General features: G+C 38.3%; 4 protein-coding genes across 6 annotated transcripts; 2 read left to right on the forward strand and 2 right to left on the reverse strand.

Annotated features, from left to right (window-relative positions):
• The first annotated feature begins 204 nt into the window (after nt 1-204).
• On the forward strand, nt 205-11,101 carry Sra-1 (Cytoplasmic FMR1-interacting protein Sra-1). 3 transcript variants are annotated; one of them, XM_065475355.1, is made up of 23 exons: nt 205-381; nt 529-749; nt 810-989; nt 1,593-1,774; nt 1,835-2,165; nt 2,278-2,673; nt 3,090-3,304; nt 3,466-3,593; nt 3,730-3,774; nt 4,899-5,069; nt 5,918-6,000; nt 6,284-6,352; nt 6,757-6,830; nt 7,478-7,651; nt 7,700-7,931; nt 8,295-8,494; nt 8,550-8,683; nt 8,892-9,083; nt 9,387-9,590; nt 9,653-9,747; nt 10,125-10,363; nt 10,474-10,621; nt 10,686-11,101. In XM_065475355.1, exons 2-23 carry the CDS (start codon nt 540-542, stop codon nt 10,905-10,907), a joined length of 3,924 nt encoding a protein of 1,307 aa, XP_065331427.1. In that variant the 5' UTR covers nt 205-381; nt 529-539; the 3' UTR covers nt 10,908-11,101. The 3 variants fall into 3 exon arrangements, with proteins under 3 accessions (XP_065331427.1, XP_065331446.1, XP_065331436.1); XM_065475374.1 differs by lacking the exon at nt 6,284-6,352; XM_065475364.1 differs by lacking the exon at nt 3,730-3,774.
• A 65-nt stretch (nt 11,102-11,166) lies between these two features.
• LOC135933942 (uncharacterized) lies at nt 11,167-12,255 on the reverse strand. Its single transcript, XM_065475390.1, has 5 exons — nt 12,144-12,255; nt 12,046-12,079; nt 11,913-11,980; nt 11,725-11,842; nt 11,167-11,467 (listed from the first exon to the last, which is right to left on the reverse strand). The coding sequence occupies exons 1-5, from the start codon at nt 12,207-12,209 to the stop codon at nt 11,217-11,219; spliced, it is 537 nt and encodes a 178-aa protein (XP_065331462.1). The 5' UTR covers nt 12,210-12,255; the 3' UTR covers nt 11,167-11,216.
• An 875-nt stretch (nt 12,256-13,130) lies between these two features.
• On the reverse strand, nt 13,131-14,630 carry LOC135947877 (C-type lectin domain family 3 member A-like). Its single transcript, XM_065496851.1, has 8 exons — nt 14,477-14,630; nt 14,324-14,413; nt 14,207-14,263; nt 14,084-14,128; nt 13,965-14,004; nt 13,831-13,898; nt 13,666-13,783; nt 13,131-13,511 (listed from the first exon to the last, which is right to left on the reverse strand). Exons 1-8 carry the CDS (start codon nt 14,564-14,566, stop codon nt 13,234-13,236), a joined length of 786 nt encoding a protein of 261 aa, XP_065352923.1. The 5' UTR covers nt 14,567-14,630; the 3' UTR covers nt 13,131-13,233.
• A 1,597-nt stretch (nt 14,631-16,227) lies between these two features.
• Nucleotides 16,228-17,508, forward strand: LOC135947695 (lectin-like). The gene is made up of 7 exons (XM_065496585.1): nt 16,228-16,389; nt 16,463-16,519; nt 16,608-16,679; nt 16,847-16,877; nt 16,931-16,986; nt 17,053-17,170; nt 17,242-17,508. Exons 1-7 carry the CDS (start codon nt 16,315-16,317, stop codon nt 17,481-17,483), a joined length of 651 nt encoding a protein of 216 aa, XP_065352657.1. The 5' UTR covers nt 16,228-16,314; the 3' UTR covers nt 17,484-17,508.
• The last annotated feature ends 1,463 nt before the right edge of the window (nt 17,509-18,971 follow it).

Genomic DNA, 18,971 nt, shown 5'->3' on the forward strand with positions numbered 1-18,971 from the left:
TCGGTGTTATAATTATTTTAATTATGTATAAAACGCCAACAAATCTGTTTCAAACATAACAAAAACAGTGAATTTTTTATTCCCTCCAGAATTATTCTATTTTTCTCTTCCTCTCGGTTCTTAAACCGGTTCACTTGTGTTACATAGGGACGCCAATGGAACCGGTTTTGCTAAGCTTCGCAAAATCACCGTGGTCACGGAGTCGCTGCTGGTCGCTGCAGTCGACATCACGAAATCAACACCTAACAAAGCAGGCACACCCAATGCCCAGTTGACATTTTTCGGTTTTCCGCTACACATAACCCAGTAAAAAGCCGAGAAATGCAGCTGTCCAGGGAGTAAATCTGCGCTTCAGCACCTAACAAACGATTTAAACATAAGGTGAGTCGCGGAGATTTGAGGATTTTGGTCGAAACACGAGCAGTCGGCTCTGCCAGGATGTTGCGGCATCTCGTCAATCTCGTGATTGAGGCTTTTATTTCGACGCAGGGGGGCATTAATTTAATAATTTGACTCGTTGGTCCCCAGCCTTCGTTGCCATGTCGACGGAGAAGGTGACTTTGACGGACGCACTGTCCAACGTGGACGTGTTGGACGAACTGACCCTGCCGTACGAGCAGCCGTGCATCGAGGCCCAGCCGTGCTCGGTCGTCTACCAGGTCAACTTCGACACCAACTTCGAGGACAGAAATGGGTTCGTCACCGGCATCGCGAAGTACATCGAGGAGGCCACCGTTCACGCCAGTCTGGTGAGTAATGTATGTGAAATTTGAGACGCCTTTCATTTACCTGTCGGTGTCCGGTTTCAGAACGAGCTCCTGGAAGAGGGAGTGCAGCATGCCGTCATGCTTTACACCTGGAGGTGCTGCTCTAGGGCTATCCCCCAACCCAAGTCGAACGAGCAGCCCAATAGGGTTGAAATTTACGAGAAGACCGTTGAGGTTTTGGCTCCAGAAGTCAATAAATTGCTCAACTTCATGCATTTCCAGGTAGAAATTTTCGAAATATTTATTGTCTTTCACAATAAATATTCTAATTTGTATTAAAAGTGTCAAGACTGCCTAAAGTTATTAGAGCAAAGCTTTAATGTTCTGTCGAAAATCTCTTTTCCTGCTGGATAGGAAAAGAAAAATTTAACTATTAATTTGAGGGCCTGATATTCGCTAAAAATACAGTTTTTCTATGTGTTTTCCTGGTAATTTATAAAGTTGGTATTTTTCTTCCACACATCTAAGATGCTAAAAACCATTTCAAATAGTTTCATGCCAAACTTAGTTTTAAAAATTAGATATTTAAATTTACCAATCTTGAAACTTTCTATTTTAAATATTTTTTTAAATTATAAAAATTACAACCAATTTTTTCCTTTTCAAATAGATTTGTTGGCTTTCCTTCTTTATTTGCACTCTTTTATTAGTTTTCAGGAAATACAAAGATAGCCAGAGATTAGAAAAACTCTGATTAAGCTTATTTTTTTCCACCCGACCTTGAAAAAAACTGCCAACCTTGCATTAAAACCATGAGGATTTATAAAAATATTTTAAATTTAACAAAACGTAGTTTTCTAAATTTATTTTCATTCAAAATTTCAGCGTCGAGCAATCGACAGGTTTTCAGCCGAGGTGAAGCGGCTGTGCCACACTGAAAAGCGGAAGGACTTTGTATCCGAGGCCTACTTGCTGACCTTGGGCAAATTCATCAACATGTTCGCCATTCTGGATGAGTTGAAGAACATGAAGTCCAGCGTCAAAAATGACTACTCCACCTACAGAAGGTGCGACAAACCAATTTAAAAGCGAACCCCTAAAAATTAAATAATATTTATGCTCTGCAGAGCTGCCCAGTTTCTGAAGGTGATGGCCGACTCGCAGACCCTGCAGGAGTCGCAGAATCTGTCCATGTTTCTGGCGACGCAGAACAAGATCCGCGACACGGTGAAGGAAACCCTCGAGCGGATCCAGGGCTACGAGGACCTGCTGTGCGATGTTGTCAACATCTGCGTGCACATGTTCGAGACGCGGATGTACCTGACCCCGTCGGAGAAGCACATGCTGGTCAAGGTGATGGGTTTTGGCCTCTTCCTCATGGACAGCGAGCTGTGCAACATCAACAAGCTTGACCAGAAGAAAAAGATCAAGCTGGAGAAAATCGACCGCATCTTTAAGGTAATTACAAAATTTCTCTAAGTTCCAGATCTAAAAAGGATGAAAAATAATCTGGAAGGAAATTACTAAGAAAATATTTTATTTCTTCTAATTAAATAATCAACGATTTCAGAACCTGGAAGTGGTGCCGCTGTTTGGCGACATGCAAATCGCGCCGTTCAACTACATCAAGCGAAGCAAGCACTACGACGCGTCCAAGTGGCCATTGTCAAGCTCGACGCTGATCAGCCCGCAGGCCGACCTGATGCAGCACCTACCGCAGATCAGGGAGGACCACGTCAAGTACATCAGTGAGCTGGCCCGCAACAGCAATGAGAACATTACAACTTACCGCGAGTCGCATACTGATGCCGAGAACAGAGACACGGCCGACCTCGCTCTCAGGGGCCTGCAATTGCTCTCTGAGTGGACCACCGTCGTCACCGAGCTCTACTCGTGGAAGCTGCTCCACCCCACCGACCACCACATGAACAAGGAGTGTCCAGCTGAGGCTGAGGAGTACGAGAGAGTGAGTGTTGATTGAGTTTGATCTTTGAAAAAATGGTGAAGAAGAAGGTTTTTGTTATAAAGGTAGTTTTGGGTCACCGTAAACGGCCCGAATTATAGATAATGGAAGGAATATCCCCAAAAGCAATTTGCCTGAATGCTATCTGTTGCTTCCCTAATGAAATCGCCCAAACTCTAATTGGAATTTGCCGGAACAAATAGAAGAAAAACACAGACACTTTGTATAACATTATAAAAATTCACAATATATGATCTTCACCAAAGCTGAACTATCAACATATAAATATTTTTTAACCGAGTTTCCATTTAGCGTTTTTATCCAAATAATTTTGTTTTTAAGCTTAATCGCTTAGTTAGTCGTGTCTTAGGCTGTGATATGATTTTTTTGTAGATTATAAATTAACTCGTATTCTGCAGGCCACGCGTTACAACTACAGCGAGGAGGAGAAATTTGCTCTGATCGAAGTGATCGCCATGATTAAAGGCCTGCAGGTGCTGATGGCACGAATGGAGACTGTTTTTACCGACGCCATCAGAAGGAACATTTACGCCGAACTGCAGGACTTTGCCCAGCTCTTCCTTCGAGAGCCACTCAGGAAGGCGATCAAAAATAAGAAAGACCTCATCAGAAGGTACGCCGAGTTTTATAATGTAAAATTTAAATTAAAAAGAACACACATTTATCTTTCTTTTTTGTAGTTATGCAAAATTCACGGCTCCTTTCCCTTCCTGATTTAAAAAAATATATATTTTGACACAAAATGCCAGTAAAGTATTCATTTTTCTCGATTAGTATCATCGTGTCGGTTCGAGAGACGTGCGCCGACTGGCAGAGGGGCATGGAGCCCTCTTCAGACCCCGCTATGAAGGGCAAGAAAGACCCCGAGAACTTTGGCATCAATGTACCGCGGCGGAATGTCGGTGAGTATCGGATTGGGCACAACCGTGGTGTTGGTGGCTAGTTGTTAAGGCTGGAACTCACTCATACACTAACCAAACTGAAGCGCACCCTGCTGTGATCTCGATGGCACTTTCACGCTTGCGTTCTTGCTTAAAGGTGTTGAGGAGGTGTCGGCGAAGGGGATTCGGAGTAGGAGAGCAGGTTTGTCGTAGCTTTGCTCGTGGTGTGTAGACAGAGATTAATTATAAGGCAGCTAGACCAAGGCACATACACACTGTTCGAGACTTTTGCAGGCACTCTCCCTTTCTTCTCTTTTTCCTGGTGGAGGTCAAACAAAAACTCGGTGCTTGAGCGTGCAGCTGGGAATCAGGTGTACGAACAAACCTTTCCTCAGCTCTTCCCTGAGTGTTGTGTTGTTGTCAAATATTTATTGCAAAAATAATGACCCTATATATGATAATTGGATATTAGTGCGTTCTTCGGGAGCAAACTTTTCTCCCTGGGAGTCCCGGTCCCGAAAAAATGTTTCCTGTTACCGGAATTTCCTGGTGCCCTTACCAAATATTTTTCCCGATCCTTCCCGCTCCCGATTTCCCGCCAAAAATTTTAAAATCGAAAGTAGACACCAGCAATGTGCGTTGATAATTTTTAATTCTTAGCTCGCATATTTACAAATACAAACTTACTATGATCTTTTATTTTTCCGTGTTGAAGTTATAAATATACTTTTCTTTGATAAAAAATCCACGGAGGCAATTTTTACTGGTCAACGTTAAATACTAAGTTTTAAATAAAATTCAATTTTCTGTAGATGCAGAGATTACTAAAACAAAACCTAAAAAACTGCATTTTATTTAGATCAAGAACTTTTCTCCCGACTATTTTAAGTTGCGAGAATCATCACACGACATTGAAAGAAAATTCTGTAACATTTTTAGTTGTAGTGAATGACAAAAAAGAAATATTACAGCTTGAACTCCGCAAATTGAAATTAGGACAGTTCATAAAGTTATCAAACCGTGAAAAATATCTAATATACAAAACATTCCTAACAATTTTTTTAATCATTCTTGGAAAATTAAAAGCGAATTGTGAATATGAATTTTGACTAGGTTCCCGGGAATTCCCGCTCCCGGCAAAACTTTCCCGCTCCCGTCCCGACCGTGGCTCCCGCCTAAATTTTGGGTCCTGGCGCCGGGAATTCCCGGGAGATTCCGGGAGTCCTGAGACATTCCCGTCCCGGCGAACGCACTATTGGATATGATGTTGCCGCAGCATGAACCGTTGATTGTTTTGAATATCTTGCTCAAATCTCGCCTATGCAGGTCCATCATCGACTCAGCTCTACATGGTGAGGACCATGCTGGAGTCGTTGATCGCTGACAAGTCTGGCGGAAAGCGTACTCTGAGGAAAGACATCGATGGACAGTATCTGGTCCAGATTGATCAGTTCCACAAGACTTCCTTCTACTGGAATTACCTGCTGCATTTTTCAGGTGAGAATATTTAATTTTGCTAATTATTCACATTAAAATTTCAATGGTATCAACATGTAAATTTGAGCTATACAAGAGCAAAGGACATTTTTGGTTTATCTTTGGTAAAATCAAAGGAATTCACACTGATCTTAAATTTTAAAAACACGGAAATTCTCTCAGTAACGATCACAAAGCTCATGGGAACTATAGCGTGAAAATTCAGAGAGTTTTTCTTCATACTTTTAAGAAATTTCGCTTTGGAATACAAAAAGGCGAAGGCCTTTTGTGCAGTTTTTTAGTCACTGATTATGATCACCGTTAGACACATATTGACCTCTTTTGATGAACTCACTATCTGCCTTTTTACTAGCCAATTTTTTTTACTTTGCGCCTTTTTCCTAGAGAATTATTTTTAAATATTTAATGGTCGACGACCAAGAAATAAACTGAAAAATCACTGGTTTATCAAATTATCAATATGTTGTTTAGTGTCTGCTTTTTTGGCGCAAAATATGTTCCCCGCCAATTTTGGAAAAAATGTGATAAACCCAAAAATAGCGATTGATTTCCTGCGATTTTTCTTGCTAAAAACATCTGGTACATCAATATTGGCAAATTTTTCATCTCAAATTTAAAATTTTAACCTATCAAAGATTTCGTCCTGGTAGCGGCAAAATTGCGCAACGTTCAACAACCAAACGCGAATTTCTTTGTTGCAAGAAAAGGGCAACAATCCATTTGACAATGAAAATTTGGGTGTTTGACGAACGTTGCGCAATTTTACTGGGACCAGAACGATTTGCTTCCCAACAGATATAACACCGATAACTCTGTCACCAAAAATAAATTGTTGTTATTATTTGCAGAATCGCTGCACGACTGTTGTGATCTGTCACAGCTGTGGTACCGAGAGTTTTATCTGGAGATGACGATGGGCCGGCGCATTCAGGTGAATTCACTTGCGAGCTCACTCTCTTCCCTTTCTCTTTGCTTCAGCTTGCGAGACTTATAAACTTGAATCATGCCGCCAAAAGCTCCGTCGCTGTCAAAACCGAAGTCGCTGCTGACTTTGATAGGTCATACATACGTGGGACAGGGGCAGGCTTTCTTTCAGGGGGAACGATTCGTTTGATTAGCTTGCGTAGCGAGAAATCAAAGCATGTTGGTGTATCAATCAATTGAGTCTGAGAGAGAGCGGAGACCAAATATGCGTTTTGTCTTTTTTCATACAGAAATGCACGGTTCGGCACCAACATAATGAGGAATGCAGTGACCTCATCACCATGGAGAAGCGCATACAGGTACTTTAGCCCAGGGCCTGCTAAACCAGATTAAAAGCTGCACCCAATAATAGTATTAATCAGTCCAGATGCACCACAACTTATATGTTAACATTTGTAAAAAGTACGATTTTATATTTGTCATTTGAATACAATCCATTTGCCTTTTTCCGCTTCATGTTTGTTTTCTGCATGCTTTTGTGCTAGCCTCAACCTTTTTATCTGTTTTTGTGTTCATTGCCATTATTATCTGTCAAGCATTTAACGCCGTAGGTTAGTTTGCTGTTTTCAAAATCGTAATTCAAATCACAATATATAGAGAGTTGTATAATATTTTAATTATTTTTTGTGTGAAGCACAGCATGGTGAAGTGGAGAATTAAAGCCATGCAATTCTCTGGTTCTAACAGCTTTCTTCTGTTACAGTTTCCAATTGAAATGTCCATGCCGTGGATTCTGACTGACCAAATATTGAAAACTAAAGACCCTTCTACTATGGAGTGAGTTTCTTGTTAATTTTTTCACATTGCATTTCGACCTTCAATTTTTTAGAAATTTACGCTTATTGTGAGATGGCTTTTATTTTAAATCATCATCTTAGGGTTAAACTTTCTAAAGAGCAAATTAAAATAAGTAACCAAAGTCGTTGTATTTATTCAAACTAGGAAACTCTTGGGTTTCGACGTTTTAGTTTGACCCATCAATCGTCTTGTCAAGTAGAGTCTACCGTTAATCGAATGATAACTGGCTTCAAAATTCGATTTTGATACATATCCGAGGTTAAACCATATAAGCACTTTAACTCGCCAACTCCGCCAGATAAAAAAAATCCCCCTGGTAATATATATTTTAGCTCGGTAGTTTAATTAATTTTGCCTAAAACTAAAACGTTGAATCCTGCGTTTCCTTGTATGGTGCAAAAATCTGTAAAGCAATTTTATTTATGTTGTAAATTTGCAAATTTATTGCGCCTTGCTGCAATTATGGACTATATAAATTTTGCTGCACTTATTTTAAATGACTAAATTAATTTTAAAGCCATTAAAGCATTTTGTGCCTGATAAATTAAACCACTCATTCGAGAAAATGTAAATCGCGCCATGGATGGACTGAGTTTGTTAATATTTTTAAATCTGATTATTTGCAGATACGTTTTGTATCCGTTGGATCTGTACAACGACAGCGCCCACTACGCACTGACTGTCTTCAGGAAGCAGTTCCTGTACGACGAGGTTGAAGCTGAGGTCAATCTGTGTTTCGACCAGTTTGTCTACAAACTCAGCGAGCAGATCTTCTCTCACTACAAGCAGCTGGCTTCTAGGTAAGAATAAAATTAAGATATTATAAAATATTATATATATGTCCTCAGTATTTTGCTTGACAAACGATTCCGCGTCGAGTGCATCGCCATGGGCACGTATTTACTGCCTTTCCCGCGGGCCAACCGCTACGAAACGCTGCTCAAACAGAGACATGTGCAGTTGCTGGGCAGGTCGATCGATCTCAACAAGCTCATCACCCAAAGAATCAACGCGGACATGCAGAAGTCCCTCGACTTGGCTATCAGCAAATTCGAAGCAGGGGACATCACCGGAGTTGTGGTAAATTATTTAATTTATCTTTATTTATTTTTCTTTCTACAATTTTTTTAAATATATCTTAATAAAAGTATTTATTTTATGATATGCATTGAAAATTAATCAAGGCATGAAGCTGATTTTTTTTTAATTTAGAAGGAATTTAACGGAAAACAAACCGTTTGACTTAAATTTTACATCTTAAATAGAGGTTAAAATAAGTCAGATTATTTAATATAGTTTTATTTTCAATTAGAAATTTAATTTACTCATTCAGAGCCAATATAATTGCAACCAATTTTTTATCTAGCATGCCTCATTTTTATTTCCTTTTTTTGCGAATAATTTAGCCTTTAACTAAATTTCCTAATTCTCTTTTTTATGCAGGAACTGGAAAGTCTACTTCAGGTGAATCGTTTGTGCCACAAGCTGCTATCAAAGCATCTGGCTCTTGACAATTACGACGCCATGTTCCGCGAGGCGAACCACAATGTGCTCGCTCCGTACGGCCGCATCACTCTGCATATCTTCTGGGAGCTCAACTACGATTTCTTGCCAACCTACTGCTACAACGCCGCCACAAGCAGGTACTAACATTCTAAGCCGCGAAGAACACAAAATATATTAGTTGGATATTTTAAGATTTGTTCCGGCGAGAGGGCTGCGCTTCACCCAGCCTGTGACGAGGGACAAGCCGCCACAGATGGGCCACAACTACCTCTGGGGCAGCAAGCAGCTCAGTCTGGCTTGCAGCACCATTTACGGTCGATATGGAGGTACAGTGTGATAATTAATACTGGAAGTTGAAAAAATGCGATCATTTTTTCTTTGAATTTTAGGATAAATTGTATAAAATGATAGATCAGGTGAAAATTGTGAAAAATAAATACAAAAATGTGCTAGATTAAAGAATAAGCCAAGCTTCCTGAATATTTTAGGCCTTACTTTTGGCTCAGGTGATTTTAAAATAATTATTTGTTACAGGTTTTGTCGGTCCGCATCATTTTAGGATGATGTGCAAATTGTTGGGCTACCAAGGCGTGGCCGTGGTGATGGAAGAGCTGCTCAAGGTGGCCAAGGGCCTCATTCAGGGCAACCTGCTGCAGTTCACCAAGACCCTGATGGAGGCCATGCCCAAGCTGTGCAAATTGCCTCGCTACGACTACGGATCGCCAGGTACAAATTAGAAAAATTCCCGAAAATTTTAAAACATTCTTTAGCCATCTGTTGGTTCTGACTAAAATTTAACTTACATCACACCAAAAATAAAAATTAATTTAAACTCGAGTAGTGGTTCAATCAATAAACAATTTTTAGTCATCAAATTAGGTCAACATAGTAAGATTTATTGATATTGAGAGCAAGAACTAATTTTTTTACATTACTAGCCGTTTCTGAGTAAATTTGGAGCAATTTTTTTAAAAGATATTTGAAAAATAATTTTATTTCGAGATTTGATTTAAATAAATCAATTTTCAGGCGTTCTGGGCTACTACCACGCCCAGCTGAACGACATCGTGATGTATCCGGACGCCAGGACGGAGCTGTTCCACATTTTCCGCGAGATTGGCAACTGCATCCTCTTCTGCATACTGATGGAGCAAGCCCTGTCTCAGGAGGAGGTGTGTGACCTGCTGCACGCGGCACCCTTCCAAAACTGCTTGCCGAGGCCACATGTCAAAGGTTCGACTCGGATTTTGGTGGTTTTCTATTTGCTGCTAACTGTTTCTCCTTGGGAATTGTAGAAGGAGAAAAGCTGGAAAACAAAATGAAGAGACTGGAAGAGAAGTATGCTGCTCTGCAAATAGTCAACAACGTCGAGAAGCTGGGTAGTGTCAAGGTGAGAGGAAAATGTCTATTTAAAAAGATCATAAAGCCCGTTGGCTCGCATTGTTAAGGCAATGGGAGGTATTTGAGCAATTGCTCAACGGGCTGGGAGGCGCACCGGCGCCGACTCACTACTTGCTGGTTTGCACCTTTCCAGCATGCGTAATTTGGCTTCACGGGACGAATGTCTAGCGTTTCAATGCAGTCCTCGGTGCGGAGGCAAGTGGCCCTTGAGTGGGCTGGGTCCCTGTGCGGCCTGGTGCGCCCATGTTTTCCGTTCGCGGTGTTATTGGGACCCGGGTTTCAGCATTCGTGCTAGTGCATTGCGCGCCCTTCCCGGTCCCCGGACAGGGATAAAAAGGGCAAAAAAAAAATAATTTAATTTTACAGCAAGCGATGATTGCGCGAGAGGGTGACCTGCTGACCAGAGAGCGTCTGTGCTGCGGTCTATCCATCTTTGAGGTGGTGCTAAACCGACTGCGCTCCTTCCTCGACGATCCGATCTGGGTTGGACCGCTGCCGTCAAACGGCGTAATGAACGTGGACGAATGCACCGAGTTCCACCGGCTCTGGTCCGCCTTGCAGTTTGTCTACTGCATCCCAGTGGGAGGAACAGAGTTCACTGTCGAGTAAGTTGCTGCTCAAAACTCTTAAAATTACTATAATTTATTTGGTGGTAAATTTATTTAATGTGTGCATCCTGACCTATTGTGAGGATTTAATTGTTTCACCTCTTCAGGGAACTGTTTGGCGAGGGCCTGAACTGGGCCGGCTGCACGATCATCATGCTGTTGGGCCAGCAGCGGCGGTTTGAAGCCCTGGACTTCTGCTACCACATCCTCAGGGTGCAGCGGGTGGACGGAAAGGACGAGCTGGTCAAAGGAATCGTATGTTTCCCCAACTAACCTAATGATTTTGAAGTTTGACTCACCAAATCCTTAATTTTTGCAGCAACTGAAACGCATGGTGGACCGCATTCGGCGCTTCCAGGTGCTAAACTCGCAGATCTTTGCCATTTTGAACAAGTACCTGCGCGCCGGGGACGCGGAAAATAATTCCGTAGAGCACGTCCGGTGCTTCCCGCCGCCGATGCACCCGTCAATGGCCGCGACGCACGCCCACTACCACCGCACCGAATACGCGCGCAGCAACAGTCAGAGTCAGATGCAGTAACCGTGTGGCCAACGAACGAACAGCTCGCCTTCTTGTTTCTAGTTTTATTTATTTATTGTTCTAATCTGTGCAGATTTATACAAGTGTTGATATGCCTATTTTTAAGTTCGCCTCTTCGTTTTAAATGCATTTATTTGCCTGTAACTTAAATGTAGTTTTAATATCTAAAATAAATAAATTCAGCAGTGTCAAGACATCCGAGAAAAAAAATCAGTAATTCCTCTCCATTGGTTCTGTACAAAACAAATCAAATAAACCGTTTTGATGAATATATTAAAATCGCAGTGATTTATTCCAAAAAATTATTTTTCAACACCCTGCAGGTGGCTCGCAAACAAAATAGTAGTTTTCTGAATTTGCTGTGCATGCGTCATCTGTTAGTTTGGTGCGTTTGTAAGTTGCGACGTTGACGCAGGCCTCGAAACCCTTGCCGAAGGAATCTGGCTCCAAGTCATCAGCGTACCACATGGAGCTGTCCTTGGGAAGAGCTCGGCCGTCGTGCCATCTGAAATCTCCGGTGGTTCGGCCCACGTCCGATGCCGACAGCCACCATTTCGTGTCTGAAAAGTCGCAAAATAATAAGCATTTAATTGAAAATTAGTTTTTAGATACAAATAAAAGCGGTTTGGCTATTATTCTCTGCACTGATCTAATTCAGCAAAGAGTACATTATATAAATGTTTTTTTCCATTTTTACTGTTCTAAATTAACGTTCATATACTTTGATTTTTGTCGCAAGATTTTTGACTCATCGCTTCACGCGTTTTTAACATGATCTATTAAAAATTTAATATTTTTCTCATTCTTGCAGACTTACTTGATCCGTGAATTTCCTTGATTCTTCTATACAAACTAGACAGCTCATTCTGGTTCTTTGGGGAAGCCAAATGCATCGAGTTATTCGCACAAAAGTCCTTTGCTTGATACCAGTTCATCTGCAAGAGGAGAAAATTGATTTTTTTTTAAACATATAGGATAATAACAATAATTTACTATAACACTTACCCTATATTTAGCTTGGGTTCGCGGGATGAAGTATTTATTTCCGTTGGGGAGAGTAGTCAGATTCAGGCCTGAAAAAAAATCGAATTTTTTAATATTATGTATGTCCTAAAAATTTCCAATAAATATGACTCACTGATTCTTTGGCAGTTCGATTTTTGCTGTCCCAACTAAAAAATAGATTTTATTTTTTTCCGTCAATTTAAATGAACAAGCTATTATAATACCAATAACCTGATCAGGGTAACATTTTGCTGTTTCCAAAAGCAATGTGACCAAGAGAGGCCACAACGGCTGCATTTTTCACCAATTTGATGTTTTAAATTTTTCTGGATTTTAATGGAACCTATGGAAACAAAACAAACATTTTTAGTTTTCAGGTGCAATGCTGAATTTAGACATTTAGGAACAAAAAATATAATATTTCCAGCATCAGAGCACAAAAATCATGTGTAGAACTTACCGCAAGTAGATAATAAAATGAAAGCGGGAGTATGAAGTCTCCGCTTTTTATGTAATCACCAAAAAATGAGAGAAGAGGGGAAAGCGTGTTGCGCTGAGACCGAATCTTTCCAAATATAAGAGGTTGTGAAAAATCAACAACTTGACGAGTTGTAACCAAGTAAATCAAATAAAGTGTGTCTATTGATCCTGTTTTGATAATATTTCTCAATTATTTTCTTTTAAAATATATTTAAAATATTGTTATTCAAAGGAGTAAAATTCATTCATGTGTAAAATAGGGATAGTTTTTTTTAACTCAATTACCTGTAGAGAAACGCAAAAATCAAATAGCTCAAACGTTAATTTTTTAATTAATATTAATAGTTAGTTTAGTTACGATATATTAAAATTTAATTCACATAAACCTTATCTACAAGTATCTGTTCATAATTTAAATTTTTTGACCGATTAAAAAGTTTGTATATACTTCCAAAAAGAACACGAAAATATTGCTGTAGATTTTAAATACAAAATACAAATATGGGTCAAGCATCAAGCTCAGCGTTTAACTTCAAAAACTTTGATATTTTATTAGATTCTAAGCTTGATTATTATTTTCAGCCTATAGCAGAGCAACTTGCAATACTTTTTAATAAATATAAACCAAATCCTTCTTCTCCTTGCCTATAAAAAACTGTGCCAAAATATTTCAGTAAAAAACTGATTTTTTCAGTTCTGGTGGTTCTGTTCCAAAATAAAACGAATAAAACCTTTTGGTTGCAATTCTTATTTTTCAGTGGTTTTATTCATTTTGTGAATTTAGTACAGATTTACTCATCGGCAGAGAAATTAAATTTCTAAAGCTAAAGAGAAAAAAAGATTAATCAACTTCTTGTTCGATGCTTCCATAGCACTCTTCAGGCACCTCGCACACAAAGTAATGGTCCTTTTTACTGTCGGCGCAATCATCATCATTCAGTTTTGCGCGTACGCTCGTGGCTAAGTTGACGCAGGCCTCGTGTCCTTTGCCAAAGGAATTTGGCTCGTTGGCATCGTTGTACCACATCGAGTTGTCTTGGTGAAACGCTCGACCGTTGTGCCACTTGAAGTCTCCGGCTGTTTGGTTCACGTCCGACGCCGACAGCCACCAATGGGTATCTAAAGATTAAAAAATTTCGAGCATGGAAAGTGAAAATCGCAAAAAAATGACAAAAAACTTGTATTCAAAATCATTAAAACATTGAGGCTGTGGTTTAATCATTTGAAATAAATTTAAATTTTCAACTTTTCCTCATCCTTAATGGTTACTTACTTGTTCCATATCGGTCCTTGATTTTATCATACAAACGATTTAGCTCGTGCTGATTCCTTGGGGAAGCCAAGTACATCGAGTTATTTGCGCAAAAGTCCCTTGCTTGGTACCAGGTCAGCTGCAAAATAATTTTTGAGCATATCTAAAAAAATCTCATAATATTACTCTGTGTTTCATTAATAAAGCTGGGATATAGTATTTAATTCGGTTGGAAACAGTCGTCAGAGGCAGGCCTGTAGATATAATATATAATTTTTCTTTTCACATTTTTGTCCAAGTTTCCTTTGAACTGTCCTTACCACTATTGATTGCTTCGCAACTCGATTTTTGTTTTGCCACCTGAAATAAAGATAATTCATTGTTTTCACATCCTATAATTTGAAAGAAGTGGAGTTGCAGAATTTACAAAAATGCTTACCTTGTCCATATTCTGCACAACTTCATTTGTCTTTCTGGCTTCGATCTGAAAATATTGAATCATTTGAGTTAAATGAGGAATGAAAGGGATATTTTTTGTGTGTGAAAGCGACAACGTACTCACCCAGGTATCATTAATGTCCCTTTTCAGTGCTCTTAGTGCGGACATCATTGAATCAAACTAGGAAGTATATCGAATAAGAATTTAATCCATTTTTGTATTTATATCGATTTAACACACCTTATCACTGGCATCATTTCGGTTGTCGTTAGCTTTTTTCCGCAGTTCATCGACTTTCCATAATATTTCATTGAGTTGATTTCTCACATCCTGTTATCAAAATAGCGAATTGGCTAAAATCCAAAACTCGTGAAACAATTAAGAGCAAATGACCTGTTCGAACGAGCTGGCATCGTCAGTGTCATTTGTTGCAGTTGCTGTTCCGAATAGCAACGTGGACATGAGAAGCCACAACGGCCGCATCGCGCCGAAAATGTGCTTGCTTAATAATTGGATTTTTTAAGACTGCGCGTTGTTGAAAAGAAAATGAAATGAATCCAAATGATAATGATACACAGAAAAAAATAAACTCAAGTTTAAAATTCGCTTATATATGAAATGAAATAAATGAGTTGAAGATACCACAAGTTATATGGATAACAAAAGTAGAAGTTGCGAGAAATGAAAGGGGTCTCCTCCTTTTTATAGTGGCGAAACATGACAGGGAAGTGGAAAGCGTTGCTTTATGACTATGCATAAATCTTTTAAAAAAGAAGCTGCTAAAAATAAATATCAAAAATAAGGTTCCGCGGTGTGATTAAATAAGAATTATATTCGATCTTAAAAGAGATAGAAACTTTCCCCACCTTTTTATTGTTAAACAATTTTTAATTGATAGTAAAAAAATATAAAAACAACTCAAATTTTTTTGCTAGACTTTTTGTTTGTAAATTTGGTTCAGCTCTCCTTATAGTAATGACAAATATAGTTTGACAATTGGCCGAAACAGTCTAGAAATACACTCCCCCATTATTAAAAAAAAATTACAAAATTAAAAATTTTCAAATTTGATCATCTCGAAATTATGCAGACTCATGAAATAGGACGCAATTAATTAGAGACACTTAAAACCAGCTGAAAAGTATAGCTAGCATTTGTCGACGAGAATGGTTCTCATTTTCCAGTAAAGGGATGCAACTAATAAACAGAGAGAAAATAAATTTAATTCAAAAAATGATTTCTTTAATTTGTATAAAGACTTTTACAGTAACAGAGTGCTTGTCTAACTTTAGAATGGCCTACGCGAAAACACTCGAGAAAATACTTTTATTGGATAATGGACAGTACGAAATATTTTAACAGCCAAAGTACAAATAATGGTTTCAACTTGACTTACATATCATTTTTGATGCTTTAACTTTTTTGATATAGGCACACTGTCAAAATATTCTCTCAAAAACAGCAAGACAGTTGTGGATGGAAGCATTAAATATTTAAAAAAAGAATCATTTGCATGAGAAGGTATTGTATAGCTGCAACTTCAGCTTTTAGAAATCTCTTGCGTTTGATTAAGAAAATCGGCCCTACATCATTAAAATGGATGCATAAATATAAAAAGTTATTAAATAAAATTTGTTTAGTAATTTTTGGTTGGAGTGTACTTTAATTTCCAATCGTATTATCTTGAGAAGAGTTCAAACTCAAACGATGCAGATTGATTCGTGACCTACTAAACGTTGAGCGAGCGATAACATCTCGGATACAACGCACAACTCTGCTTTTGTTTTGCTCATTTTAAATTTGAGACCAAAAAGTGTTATTTTTTACAAAAATATCTTTATAATATTGTAGAATTATATTAAAAAAATGCAAAAAATCTTATTTCAAAGTTCTTCTATAGTATTAAAGAACTCCATATTATATAACAGTTTGTTTCTTTGTGGTGTGAGGAAGAAAAATAATATTAGGAAATTTTACAATTTCATAATTATATTTTTCAACCAATTGTTATGATAATTTAGCGTCACAACGAAAACGTGGAATCAGAAGAAGACGAGAGCATCTTAATTTGTTGTATTTTTCCCTCTCTCGGTTGGTCACTCGTCAGCAGCCATATAAGAAGGAGGAGAACTCCAAATTACTATGTATCTTACAAATCTCCATTTCGTCCTCAGTAGCTCATCGATAATTTTTTTTTTAAATTTTCTCTCTACAATATTTCGGTTTCAAGGATGAAAATGCTGCCTTTTTGCTTTCTCGCGGTCGTTTCTTTAGCGGCAACTGCGACTGCAGACACAGACCAACAGGTTAGTTTTTCTCATTTGCCTTAAAAATTATTAAAACGTATTTTGATGATGATGATGAATGTGTATTGCTCAGATTGATACTTTGGTTGCTGACGTTGCGGTCTTGAAGCGAGACCTTGGTGCTGCAAAGGTGAGATTTTGCAAATCATTGACGCAAGCGGATCAATTAACGCCACTTCGAGATGAAAAATCTTTAAAAAGTAATTTTATTTACTTAGGTTGAGATCGGAGAGACAAAGAAAATCTTGCAGAGTTTGAAACTCGACTTTGGAAGAACGTTCTCAAAGGAGGCATGTATATAATTTTTTAATAAATATGGTAGATTCTGGATGCACCAAAAAATAATGAAGAAATTTAAAATGTTACTGGAAATAAAGAGCTCTTTAGAAAAGGTTAACTTGCAAGTAGTACAAAATTTTAAATTAGAGAATTATGTTTCATTAAATTAATATTTCAGTTGTCGAATAGACCAGAGTGCACAGCAATCAGTAAGTTGTAATGAAAATATTCGTCTAACTGTGACTAAAGTACTTTTTTTTAGATCTTGAATGGACCAAATTGGCCAACGGGAAAAAATACCACTTTTCAACTGAGAGGGTGATTAATTTGATTCTGCTAACTTCTCAAAATTGCGAATAAGAAATATCGAATATTTATTTTCAGCTGAACTGGAAGCAAGCGAAGGAGTTCTGCAAAAGAAGCTCGATGCACTTGGCCTCTCCAAAGACCCAACAGGAACTCACTCTGCTTTACCAAAGGGCTAAGGCACTATATGAAAAAAGTAAGTTCAGATTCACACTCCCTGCTCCGAAAAAAAATAGTAGCCATAATTTATTTTTTGAATTTTCGTAGATAACAACTGGTGGGTGTCTGCGTCGGACGTGGGTGGCAAAGCCGGCGAATTTAAGTGGCATGACGGCCAAATTCTTCCCAAGAACAGCACTCTGTGGAACAAGGAATTGGACCGGCCTGGCGACTACGGCGCCGGAAAAGAAACGTGCGTCCACTTCGCCTCCTATTACAAGGACAAGTTGATGGACTCTGTTTGCTTTCCGGCCGGCCATTTCATCTGCGAACTGCCAGTCTATTGCTAGTGACATCCATTTAGCTAAACTGAAATACGAAAAAAATAAAAATTTGAATAATCGAACGAAAGTAATATAAAAAACATGGTTTTTAATTTCAATTTTAGTCCTGATTGATTCTAAAATCTCTGTGAAACAAAACACGTTCGGAAACAATGGTAAATTTGATACGAGCATTTTTTATTTCAAGAAAATAAAACACGGTTATGAACTAAATGATAAAGGTGTTAGGTTGAAATTTGCAGTCATCTTGAGCTTTAAATCACCGACGATTTTTTTATAAATGAAGGAGAAAGATAAACTGAAAATATGTCAAGATGCTGAACAAAACACAATTTCAAAAAAAAAATTGTTCTTGGAAATGTGTTTTACGCAAAAATATTATAAATTAGAACTGCTCAACACATTTTTACTATATGGGCTAGTATTTTTCTACTGTATTTTTAGCACCACGGGATCGAATAATTTCATAAAGATTCATAAAGAGAGAAGATTCTTAATAGAGAGTGTAAAAAATTACAAAAATAATATTTCCAATCCAAATGCCTACTAAAACAGAGAGCGCAACCCGCGCTTTAGAGTAGAGCACTGTGCGGTGTCAATTTTCATTACCATGGTAACCGCATTTTTTTAAATAAAAAACCACAACCGCACCACAACCGCATCGGTCTTGACCAAAACCGTAGTTGCGGTAACCGCAAAATTACCGCAAAACCGCAATTTATTTAATGTTTTAGAACAAAATAGTTTTCTTTTGGCAAGGCTTAAATTTAATTATTTCTGCGTGCAACTCCATATCGCGGGTTTTAACCATCATAATTGCAAAAACTTTTCACCGTTAGACTCGTCTTGACCTCCCCTGAGCAGCTGAAGGGTTTAGGGGTTCTTACCCTCCACCCCTATACTTTAAACCCTTCGGAAATGAATAACATTTTATAGCTCTGGATAAATTTATTAATTTACATTTTATTAAAAACATTTTTTTTAGTTTTGGTTGAATGGGCGGGGTGGTAATTCAGTAGGAATTTAGGATGATTTTAAATGTTTTGAAGCCAAGTCGATGCAAATGGAAGCAGATTAATTTTTTTATTAAAATTGAAGCAATGGGGTTGAAAGGGGATGAGGGTAAGCTCCCCATAAACACTTGGGCTGTTAGTGGAGGTCAAAGTGAGTCTAACGGTAGTAAATTTTTGCAATTCTGATTGTTGGAACCTGAGATTTGGAGGTTCAAAGAACCCAAAAAGTGGAAAAATGTAATTTATATTAAGTTATGAAATAATTATCAAGATATCCTAAAAATTACGCCATTCTGAAAAATTTGGGCCGGTTTTTAATTGAGGGCACACATTTAAGTGGCTCTTGATCCAATCAACTTGTCCACTAAAAGAAACCCAAATATTCCATTTATGATGCATCAATAACGTTGTAGTAGTTGATTGGCTTGATATTAGATTTAACACTTAATTTATTCAAAGAAAGGAGATTTTTTTAAATTTA

Source organism: Cloeon dipterum, chromosome 1, assembly GCF_949628265.1.
Source record: "Cloeon dipterum chromosome 1, ieCloDipt1.1, whole genome shotgun sequence".
Lineage (NCBI taxonomy): Eukaryota > Metazoa > Arthropoda > Insecta > Ephemeroptera > Baetidae > Cloeon > Cloeon dipterum.